Here is a 12,463-nt window from a genome sequence, read left to right as displayed (position 1 = left end):
AACTTAAAGTTCTTACTACAGTTTTTTTTAAACAAAGAGTTCTTTTTAACTAAATCCAGGGTTAAAGTTGGACCCCCAAGAACCTTAGCTGTTATTGAGCCTAGTCATACACAGTAATGAAATTTTAATGGTAATATTCCAACATTCTAGGCATCAAAATGGCCAACAGTTCTGACTTCTATTGCCCAGACTTGCTATAAGAAAATGATGAGAGAAATGGTAAAAGTAGTATTCTAACTCAAAATATATTTTATTAGGAATCATTAAAACTTCCCTGTCAAAATATCTGCAAGTAAGCTTATGAAAGAAAACTTTGATAAATTCAAGTATATAATTTTTTAAAAATCTGCCTGGCTGGAACACACACACACACACACACACACACACCCCACATGCACACACACCCCCATGAGTAAGACCAAAAGTCAACAGAAACTAAAAACAACCACATATACTTACAGTGAATATCACAAAAAGCCAACTTCCATAATATACATTTTCTATAGCAAGAAGACACAGTAGAACAAGTGGATAAAGAATTGTAAGCCATTTTTTTTTCATTTTTGTATTCCAACTAAAATATTACTTATTACCATTAGGACATTAAATGAATGACTGATACTTATGAACAGTTAGGTAACATACTGTCTTGGGGAGGGTGTAGGGAAATGAGAACTTTATATTGGTGGTGGGAATATAAATTGATACCATATCTGTGGAAATCGATTAAGCAGTATCTATCCAGTTTACAAAACCTATGGCCTTTGCACAACATTTCCACTTCTAGGATTTAATCTTGCAAATATAATAATACATATTGGAGAAATGACATGCTTACAGGATTTTTTATTGTACATTACTTACAGTAGAAGAAGGTTGAAAACCACCTAAATATCTATCATTTGGGAGCTGGTTAAATAAATTTTCTTATAGCTATACAATGGGAATAATATATATCTATAAAATCAAGTAGGGTACTCTGCTGGAGAAAACTTCCCAAATATGTTGTTGGGTGAAAAAAGTGGGTGTCCTCTATACAATAATACTAATATTTGTTTTTAGGAGCTGGTGGTATTAGAATGTTGTTCTGGAAGAATACATAAACTGGGCATGAGAACTGAGTGGCTGGGGAACAGTTTTGGGAAAAAGACTTTTTACTATGTATCCTTACTAAATACTGAACTATATGGATGTAATATACATGCATATATTGAACTGTAAGAATATAATACCTATGTTTGAAAATTTTTCTGATTCACAGTTATAATAAAAGGCTTCTTTCACTATTTTGTTGGACTACAGTACTGATACTGGAACATATTAAATGAAATTTTATGCAAGTGGCTGACTTGTCCTGCCTGGCTTAATCTCTCTTTTAATACATGAGTTTTCTCAGAACAAGTATAGTTTTTGTTTTTGCTTGCTTAAATGTCATCAGGGTTACAAAAGATTAAATCAGGTTATTCATCACTTTGGTCAAAAGACACTCTTTGCTTCAGGTTTTATTTAAGTTTATAGATTTCTTTTCAATAATGTAACTTGTTGCATGTGGAATTTTGAATGTCTGTGGGTGCCAAACTTGGTGAGCTATACAAGCACAATGTTCTACCTCCACCTGGTGGTAAAAACTGTGTGGTTCATGGAAATGGGATTAAAAAGCCCTTAAACCAAGAAGTCCTGCTGTCTTGTACAAGTTTACCTTGTCAGGTGCTACTTTTTAATCTACCAATTTGGGTTATTGGAAATCTCTAAGGTTTCTCTCAGAACATCAGTAAAATAATTGCATTTTAGAGGAATGTTATTATGAGTACCTGTAACACATACTTACTGGATATTAGAGATTTCCTATATATGGTTTTGAACTGAATGAGAACATGTGAAATTGGGACTTTATAATAATAAAGTCCCAATAACTCTTATATAATAACTCTTATATAATAACTCTTATATAATAACTCTTATATAATAACTCTTTTCCCTGCCACTATAAAAAATGTAAGTCATATAAAGTTAGGGGTAATAGTTATACTGTTGCTTATAGGTATAAGATGGCAAGAGGCTTTTAATTTTTGATTGAAAAGGAGACTAGGATTAATGTTAAGCATCTGAACTTTGTTGGTAGAAAAGTAAAAAAGTAGTAATACCACATAATGAATACTAATAAATACCATAGTTTATTCCATATCTTGCTCCATCCCAGGCACTTAGGAAAACCCTATGTAGTATATAATATGTAATATTAGTTAGATATTAAATATATTTGCATATTTTACAATTGATATATACATATATATGTTTTTAAAAACCTCTGGAATACCAGATGGCTGTTACAAAGCCCATGAAGTCAGTGATTGGAGAGACTCTCTGAGGATGTTAGAGTATATTTATGTGGTTTTCTATGTACTTACACCTAGGGGTAATTTTCAAAATATTTAAAAAACCAGTACAGCACTAAATAATATGGGATATTTATTATTGGTACAGGGTTCTAATATCCCCTGATGTCAAGAACTAATGCTATAGTAGTTAGATCTTTGTGAGAGAGGGAATCAGTGGTGGGCAGGCACTTCAGTGGCTGGGAACAGGGCCTGTTTACTAACTTTTATGGAAATACTCAGGTGTTAACAGCTGACATCAGCCTTTTTAAAAAAATTGATTTAGAGAGAGAGAGAAAATAAAACATCAATTTGTTGTTCCATTTATGCATTCAGTGGTTGTTTCTTGTATGTGGTCCTAAGGATCGAACCCACAGCCTTCGTGTATTGGGATGATGCTCTAACGAGCTGAGCTACTTGCCAAGGCAAAGCCTTTATTTTAGTGAGTTCGTTTACTTTCAGTTAAATGAGGGGCTATATCTAACTTTTCCTATAGACTTCTTATCATTATTACCACAGGTATTTTAAAGCCGTTATCTATTAATTCAGGATTGTCTAGGTGTCTGTTTATGTTGCTCAATTTTTGTCTTGACTCTGGGTCACATTTTCCTGTTTACTCACATGTGTGGTCACATTTCATCACAGCATTGTGGGGAATTGTTGATAGTTGTGTATTTATTGCCTTTTTAATGTTCATAGTTTTTATCTTCTTTTTCTTATGTAATTCCCTTTAACATTTCATATAATGAGGGCTTGGTGATAAAGAACTTCTTTAGTTTTACCTTCTCTGGGCAGCACTTTATCTGCCCTTCCATTCTAAATGATAGCTTTGCTGGATAGAGTTATCTAGGTTGTAGGTCCTTGCTTATCATCACTTGGAATACTTCTTGCCAGTCCCTTCTAGCCTACAAAGTTTCTTTTGAGAAATCAGCCAACAGTCTTATGGGGACTCCTTTGTAGGTAACTCTGTCCTTTTCTCTTGCTGCTTTTAAGATTCTCTCTTTATCTTTAACCTTTGACATCTTAATTATGATGTGTCTTGGTATGGTTCTCTTTGTGTCCATCTTGTTTGGGACTCTTTGTGCTTCCTGGACTTGTATGTATATTTCCTTCACCAAATTAGAGAAGTTTTCTTTCATTATTTTTCAAATAACTTTTTAATTTCTTGCTTTTCCTCTTCTCCTTCTGGCTCCCCTTCAGTTGCTGGTATGTTTGAAGTTTTCCCAGAGTCGCCTTAGCCTATCCTAGTTTTTTTTAATTCTTTTTTCTTTCTTTTCTGATTGGATGTTTTTTCTTCCTTATGTTCCAAATCCTTGATGTGATTCTCAGCTTCATCCTCTCTACTATTCGTTCCCTGTAGATTTTTCTTTATTTCACTTAGTGCAACCTTCATTTCTGCCTGGGTATTTTTTATGCTATTTAGGTACCCAGTGAGTTCCATGAGCATCCTAATAACCATTGTTTTGAACTCTGCATCAGATAGGTTTTCTATCTCCTCGTAGCTCAGCTCTTTTTCTGGAGTTTTGATCTGTTCTCTCATTTTGCCCATATTTCTTTGTCTTGGCTCACCTGTTAATGTTGTAAGAGGGCAGGGCCTTAGGTATTCACCAGGGTGGGGCAACCCTCTTTGCTGTGTTGTGGTGCTGTCTGTAGGTGAGGGGGTTAGAGAGGGAGCAATGCTGCTTGCTCACTCCACTCTAGGCCCACTTTCTAATGAACTCTCCTGTGAGACTTTGAATTTCTCTTGCCTTCACAACCTCCACAGTATTTTACAGCTAGAGGTTTTGAGTCTTTAGTTTCCTGATCAGCCAGACTCTGCTCACCTGTGAGGTTCCTCTGCGGATCTTCTGCACCCCCCGACTGCCCATCTTCACCCCTCCTACCAGTATAGATGAATGTTTCTTTAACTCCTTGGTTAGAGTTCCATGCAGTTTGATATTCTGGAAGTTCTGGTGTTTATTTTTTTTTAATTGGTTGTTATCTTTCTTTTGGTTGTGTGAGGAAGCAAAGTATTTCTACCTATGCCTCCATCTTGGCCAGAACCTCAGTATTTCTATTTTTTAACTCAATTCATCAAATTTGTGACTATGGCTGCCCATAGTCTTCCATTTCTTCCCAAATTTCTGGTTCTAGATTGAATTGTATAGCGGTAAAGCTATATATAGCTAAATTATAAGTAAATGGTATTTTTTTAAGTGGTTTCATTATCTTCTCTGAGGAATATTCTTAGTCTAGAACAATTATATTCATACTCATTGCTTTCCCAGTATGTTGTCTTAAAAGGTAACTGATAATAAATTGCTTACTTTTCTACAGTTTGCAGTCTGTGCTGGAAGATCTCCTGGTTGCTACTTCTGATGGACTTCTTCATCTTATTCACTGGGAAGGAATGACAAATGGAAGGAAAGCTATTAATCTTTGCACAGTACCCTTTTCAGTAGACCTACAGTCATCTAGAGGTAGTTATACTTTCTACGTGGGGTAGAACTAGATGTTTAATATTTGCTGTAATCTAGTTACATATTTTCCATGGATGAACATTGATTTTTTTTGCTTTGGAATGAATCATGCAAGGGAGGGGTGTGTGTGTGTGTGTGTGTGTGTGTGTGTGTGTGTAAGGAATAGTTTCATTGTTTGGTGTGTGTTTTTTTAAGATTTTATTTATTCCTAGAGAGGGGAAAGGAGGGAGAAAGAGAGGGAGGGAAACATCAATGTGTGCTTGCCTCTCATGCATCCTCCACCAGGGACCTGCCCAAGCACATGCCCTGACTGGGAATTGATCCAGCAACCCTTTGATTTGCAGGTTGGCACTCAACTCAATCCACTGATCCACACCACCTAGGGCTGTTCAGTGTTTTTAGGTCATTGTTTTTTCTTTTCTTTTTTAATTTCTTATTCATTGAGTTGAGAGAGAGAGAGAGAGAGAGAAAGAGAGAGAGAGATCAGTATGTTGTTCCATTTATTTATGCATTCATTGGTTGATGTTTGTATGTACCCTGACCTGGGATCAAAACTGCAACCTTGGCTTATTGGGACAATGCTCTAACCAACTGAGCTACCTGGCCAGGGCAGGTCATTATTTTTCCCTTTTAACTGTCCTTACAGGGTTTGTAAGCAGAACAGTGAGGGAATTATTTGCTATGTTTATATTCATATTTCATGTACTTACTTTTTCATCAGCAGGTTCATTCTTGGGCTTTGCAGATGTGCACATCAGAGACATGGAATACTGTGCCACACTTGATGGGTTTGCTGTGGTGTTTAATGATGGTAGAGTTGGATTTATTACACCGGTATCCAGTAGATTTACTGCAGAGGTATGACTGACTGACTTTGAATGTTTACTTTTTTATTGTGCATTGATTTAGTCTGTGTTACTAAATCCCTCCTTCATTTTTAATTTATGATTTTAGGGGTTAAACTAATTTTTAATATCAAAACTATACATATAAATAGTATAAGTAGACTAGTAGTTCCGTGAGACATACTGAAGAAAAATGATAGTTCTGTCCCTCTTCCCTGCTCTCTTCACATCCAGTTTCTATTCTTGTAGGCAACTACTTTTTATTCCTTTACTGTTTGTTTTAATATTTATCTTTACGATTCTGTATATTTCCTTTAATTTTTAGTTTTAGGCTGTGTTTATATACCTCTCACTGTGGCAAGTGATCATGTACTTCCTTTTTCCCTGTGTCCACCACATACTTCCCAATATAGCTCTTGTGGTTTTGGTTAGATTACTAGTCGTTGTTTTTATTGTTATTGTTTTGTGCACTTATATTAGTACCTGTCCCATGTAAGATGTTGTGATTATTTTTTGTATCCTGTAGATTTTCCCTCCCACTGGGAATTAATAATTGTTAGTTCTTTATATTTGCTTAGTTTCTTTGTATTTACTAACTCAGCCCCAGACCGTCTGCTGGTTGTGTAAGTATCTTCTCAGTTCTTTCGAACGCATAGGTGTTCTAGCTATTTCATCTTGAAGAAGCCTCTGGCCTGCTCCAGTCTGGACTGCTTACTCACTATATATGCCTTTAGCAGTTGTATTTTGGGGATCTCCATCATCACCTGGAGGATTTCCTTTACTCCTTTATTTGTATGGGATCATTTTGTTATTGGTGGTTAATTCATATATGATTAGTTGATTTATGAATTTGTTTGCTGTGATAGAGACCCAAAATAAAACTCTAGATTCATTGATAAACACTCTGGGCTTTGATTGGCTATGATCTTCACTGTATGGCTAGCTAACTGAATTGTTTCCTTTCCTTCCATCTCTCCAAAATTTATTTGAAGAGCGTCCTGCAATCTTTTCCAGAAAATACATACCTGGCTGGCTCAGTGTTCTAGGATTTGAGTTAAGGAAGAGTTAGACTAGAGGGCCCAGACTCAGAATGTAAGCTTTTATGTATCCCTGTTTTCGTTGTGGTCCAGAGGCCATTGGAGTTTTTTTTTGTTTTTCTCCGAAGAAAACGCTCTATTTTTCTGTTAGAGTGGAGGTGGGGTGTTCTTCTAGCAGCTCAGATTGTAAGGGTACTCCTGGAAAACCCAGCTGCTGCTTAAACAGGCTTTGAACCAGTGCTACTTTCAGTTCAGCCTTTCAGGGACATCTAAATTCCCAAGCCTTTTATGTACTCTAGAATGTAAGTATAGCTGCTTCTCAGCATTCTTTACTTTCTGTTAAGGATTCTACTACTCATCCTTATACTTCCCAGCTTCCAGAATCTTCTGCTACTACCTCATCTTCCATTTGTTTTCGCCAGTTTATGGATTTTGAACAAAATCTTTTCTGTTAATAAACATTGGGGTTTTAAGAGTCAGAGAGCAACTAAATATTCATGTTCAGTTTGTTGTTTTTAACTGGAAAGGATTTAAGTTTCTTTTTTAAGGGTATGTTTTTTTCTACATGGTAGAACCAACTTTACTGAATAATACATTTGTAATAACATGTCAATATGTAAATAAGAATAAAAATAAGCTTTTGAAGAACCTAATTTTTATAAGGTACAAATATATTTGAAATTATGTTTGAGATTTAAATGTTTTTACTGAAAAAACAATTAGAGCTGAAAAAAGTGATTGACTCTTTTCTATGAGTTTTTATTAGTATTTGGTTTAATTTTTCCAGTCCATTAAGGGTTAAAAAATAATAAAAAGTAGATGGACATTACTAAATGTTATAAGTAGGAAATATAAATTATAAGGAAATAATACATGTGTATTACTGGTAGTTAGGAAACACACTAGAGGTATTATTAGACATTATTAGACATTATCTAAGTGCTTTGTAAAACTTCTGTTTGGCATTCTTGAACATATTTAACATAAAATATGTCAAATTATGCCATTCCTCTGCTTAGAACCCTTCAGTAGCAGTCTATAATTAGGACAAAACCTGCTGAGTACAACTAGAAAAGCTGAGGAAAAATTATTTTTAAAATGTGGTCAAAGATTTTGGAGAGCTAATTAGACAGTAAAGAATTACAGGGCTAGGGGATGCCAGAGGTCCCGTGAGCCCAGTGCAGTGTTTGGGGCCACAGTGAGCATGAGCAAACCAGGCCGTACGTAGCAACATGGATGGACCTCACATACATGTTGGGTGAAAACAGCTGGACACAGCTGAAAGCAGCTGGACATGTGCTATGATTCTATTTTATGTAAATTTAAAGGAAAATAAAAACATAGGCAGTTCTAAATTAGAATTTGTATGGATGCATCTCTAAGTGGTAATGGTTTAAAGGAAAATAAGGAAGTGATTGCCACATAAGTTTGGATATTTGTTACTTTAGTTATAGGGGTGAGTGTATATGATTAGGAATGACACTGTGGGGGGACTTTGGAGTACTGTTAATTGTTGGCCTGAGTGGTGATTCTGCAAGTGTTTACTTTGTGATGTTACTGAGATGTACATTTTTATTTTATGTATTTTTCTGTAATGTATTATAATTTACAATAGAAAAGGTTAAAAAAAATAAAGGCACTCCAGTGACTTCCAATATATAAATTGGAGAAAAAACCAAAGATCTTATGGTGGTTTTCAAAGTCTATAAATATGGCTTCCTGTTACATCTGTTCCCTCATCTTGTACTTTGTCTTCCTCCACTCCACTCCATCTGCACAGGCCTCTTTGATGGTTGAACATGCCAGAAATGCTATCTAAGATAACATTTGTACTTGATATATCTCCTTCAGTACTTTCCTCAAAACACACATTTCATAGGGAAAGCTGTGTAATATTACATCCTTCCCCCACATTCCGTCTTACCCATAATTGCTTTGTTATTTTTTCTGCAGTATTTATCAACCGCCAATATACTATATAATTTTTTTAACTTGTCAGCCTCCTAACAAAAGTAAGGCACAGAAACATAGGGATTTGGGTGTGTTTGAATACCCGCCCTATCCACAGCACCTAGAGCAATGCTTGGTGAATAGTGACAACCTTTAAAGTACTTGTTATAGCCGTGGCCAGGTGGCTTAGTTGGTTGGAGCATGGCCCCATACACCAAAAAGGTTGCATGTTTGATCCCTGGTCAGGGCACAAATGGGAGGCAACTGAGTGATGTTTCTTGCTCTCTCCCTTCCTCTCTGTTTAAAAATCAGAGAGCACCTGGCTGGTGTGGCTCAGTGGATTGAGCGCCGGCCTGCGAACCAAAGGGTCTCTGGTTCGATTCCCAGTCAGGGCACATGCCTGGGTTGCAGGCCAGGTCCCCAGTGGTGGCCATGTGAGAGGCAACCACACATTGATGTTTCTCTCCCTCTCTTCCTCCTTCCCTTCCCCTCTCTCAAAAAGTAAATAAATATTTTTAAAAAATCAAAGAGCATATCCTTGGGTGGGGATTAGAAAACAAAAAAGTACTTGTTACAGGAAAAAAGTTCAATCTAAGAAGTCATGCAAAGAAATAATGCTCAATACCATCTTTACCATTTTTTGTTACCTAAAATAATGCCAGTTTTATTATTAAAATTGAAAAATAAATTTCCCATAATAAGAAGCAGATATTCCATGTTTAGATAGTAGGTTATATAGCTTATTTGGCAATTAAATAAAATCTGTAGTATTATATTTCAGAAAAGTCATAATTATATTGGGTCTTGTAATATATACTATTGGGATCATCTAAAAATAAAGTGTGTATTGTAGTGTGCTGTTCTTTGTGCTTACTAAACTGTCATGATGACCTTTCCCTTAGAATTTGTAACCTAAGACGCCCTTGATTTGGCAAAACAAGACAGTGGAGCTGAGTCTATTCTATATGTGTATTTAAAATAAAATAGCATAAGTTTAATAATAATGTCATTCATTTTTGCTGAATGCTAGTCATTGTATTAAGGGGTTTGTTTACATGTATGTACACTCTCATTTAATCTTCAAAACACTCTTAAGAGGTAAGTAATTTACAGATAAGAAAACTGAAGCTTGGAAAGGTGAAATAATCATTAAAGCAAATGAACGGTAGACCTGAGGTTTTATGTCAGGTGGCCAGATACCATGCTATTAACCATCACACTGTAAGGCAAAGGAATAATAGAGAATAGTAAGCAATTATAACAAATCATGAATAACTTCTGAAGAAGATAACAAATAATGGGGGTGTAAAGTGCAGTGTAGGAAATAAAAGGTCTTTCCGGAAGGTATCCAGCCGTGTAATATGAAAAACAGACATCTATTGAAGAAGATAAAAGAAACATTGTACATAGGACAATGATGCCTCAGTCCCCTTCAAAGTAGGCACTTTGGGACCTCACACAGTTCTCCTAATCACCATCAGCCACCCTGTCCTGTTTTCCTGAATGTCATGGACAGTCTGAAATCTCTTCCCTTTTAGAGGTGATTTTAGTTTTGGGAAAAGCCAGAAGTCACAGGGCACCAAATCTGGCCTGTAGAGGGGCTGAGTCACCTGGGTGATTTGATGTTTTACAAAGAAACTCTGCACAAGATTTGATGCATGAGCAGGCATGTTATCACGATGAAGCTGGCAATCACCAGTTGCCCCTAGCTACGGCCTTCTGAATCATCCAGATAGTTTCCACAGAGGAGCATTCAAGCTTAACACAAAATCTGATGGAGATTTGTTGCTCTACTCGCTCAGTCATTTTGAATGTGATAGCCATACAATACATATATCCACTCAGTGGTGTCTACTGCCCCCACTGACTAGTACAGCGAAGTTGTCCCTGTTCGTGCATGCGCATTCCAGTCCACTCTCATTGGCTGCCAGGTTACATCCATGTCATTGCAAACCATTCTCATTATATTAACAATGGCTGTACTTTTTCTGGACAGACCTTTGTATAGTCAATAATACTGTAATAACTATGTATGGTGTCAGTTTGTTACTGGAAATACCAGGGGGGAACACTTTATAAAAGTGTATGATTGTGTAACCACTATGCAGAATATACCAAATAAATTTCACTATTTCCCACTGATTGGGAAGTTAAACAATATGTGCTAGGTGACCACATGAATAATAATACAAATTGGAGATAGTTTATGCTGTCAAGAGCATCCTAACAGAAAAGTCATCTTCATCTAATTTGAATTTAGAGCTTGAACGTACATTTTTAAATCTTTTATAAATAGATCAGCACTGGACTTAGCTCATTTGGAGGATGTTTATTAAATTCAGTTAATGAAATTGTTTTAAGGAAGAGAATTCAGGTAGTCCTGATGGAATATTTTTTAATCCAGGTGAAACCAAACAAAATAAAGCCTTATGAAGCTGTATGTTTATTGAAGGAGAATTATACCGATTACAGTATATTTTGGAGAATACTTTTTAAACCTCAGCTGTTTTTCTTTATTATAGCAGCTTCATGGAGTTTGGCCACAAGATGTTGTTGATGGGACTTGTGTAGCAGTAAATAACAAGTATCGACTAATGGCATTTGGTTGTGCAAGGTAATTAATACAGACTTCTGTGTTTTAAGCATTATTGCCAAAAGTAGTTTTTTTTAAACATCAGATGTTCTTACACTTATAAACTCTGTCATCCTATTGTAATTTATGAACCAGCCTTAATAGAAATCTAAAAGTATTTTATTGGATTGAAACAAATCTAAAAAGCAGATTTTGGAGATAATTAGTAAAAGTGAGATTTTCTTCAGTGGTAGGAAATTAAGTTACAAGTTTAAAAAATTAAGTCAGTTAAAATTTAGGTTCTTTACTGTTTAACAGAATCTGGAAGATACTTTATTTTTCTTTTTTTAAATAATCCTTTCCTTTTTAAGACATCAGTGTTGATGTTGTCTTTGAATTACTGGGTGTTGCCTTTAGTTAAGGAGAAAATTGAAAGCTCATACATAAAATCAGTTTCTTGCTTTAATTCAAATAATACATGTTTTAGAAGTAAAATAGAATACAGATCATTCAAAAAATATCTGTGTGTTTGCTGTGTACCAAGCACAAATATAAGTACTTGGGATACATTACAAAACAGCAAATATACCTCCCTGGCAAGCTTACATTTTAATTTTAGCTCAAGTAAAAAGATTATACAGGGTGAGGCAAAAATAGGTTTATAGTTGTATGTGAAACAGAGTTTATTCTTGTGTTATTAGTTATTAGTTACTCTGTTATTTTTCATATGAAAAACTGTAAACCTACTTTTATCTCACCCTGTATCAAGTACTTAAGAGCATAATGCCTATAGTATGTATAGTGCTCTTTAGTCTTCAAAACTTTCTTAAATATAAAATTCTATTTCACTCTAAAAATGAAACTTAGTGTTTCTATAGAACATACATCTGTATAATCGCCAGCTACGAGTGTCCTGTCTTTTTCACATAAATAATACACGTGTATAAATTACCATCTTCATTATACTCTCAGTAATTTCTGTAAAATGAGGAACCTTTGTCCTCATCACACTGCTTTTTACTGAGGTAAATGTAGAAATATGAGTAATTTAACTTAGTACAAGAAAGAAGAAAAAGTGTTTTCATATTCATGGATTTTATTTGGTCACATTTTAGTTAGAATTTTAAAATCAATGTTCATGAGTACATTTTGCTTACAATTTTTCTTTTTCTCCTGATTTCTAACTCTCCTTGTCACATAAAACAATTGAGGAAGGGTTTGTTAT

General features: G+C 35.3%; 1 protein-coding gene across 4 annotated transcripts in view; it reads left to right on the top strand.

Moving 5' to 3' along the window:
* Positions 1 to 12,463, top strand: part of RIC1 (RIC1 homolog, RAB6A GEF complex partner 1) — a 128,397-nt gene that overhangs the window by 74,466 nt on the left and 41,468 nt on the right. For 3 of the 4 annotated variants that reach the window (XM_045840298.1, XM_045840300.1, XM_045840301.1), the window contains exons 5-7: positions 4,692 to 4,834; positions 5,556 to 5,692; positions 11,189 to 11,280. In XM_045840298.1, coding sequence (XP_045696254.1) covers positions 4,692 to 4,834; positions 5,556 to 5,692; positions 11,189 to 11,280 — 372 coding nt within the window. The remainder of the gene's footprint in view (positions 1 to 4,691; positions 4,835 to 5,555; positions 5,693 to 11,188; positions 11,281 to 12,463) is intronic. The other variant, XM_045840299.1, reaches the window with a different exon arrangement.

The sequence above is a fragment of the Phyllostomus hastatus genome, unplaced genomic scaffold (genome assembly GCF_019186645.2).
Source record: "Phyllostomus hastatus isolate PE091 unplaced genomic scaffold, TTU_PhHast_1.1 phas_contig_34, whole genome shotgun sequence".
NCBI classification, from domain to species: Eukaryota; Metazoa; Chordata; class Mammalia; order Chiroptera; family Phyllostomidae; genus Phyllostomus; species Phyllostomus hastatus.
The sequence above is the reverse complement of the archived record's forward strand: the minus strand, read 5'-3'. Positions and strand labels throughout refer to the sequence as shown.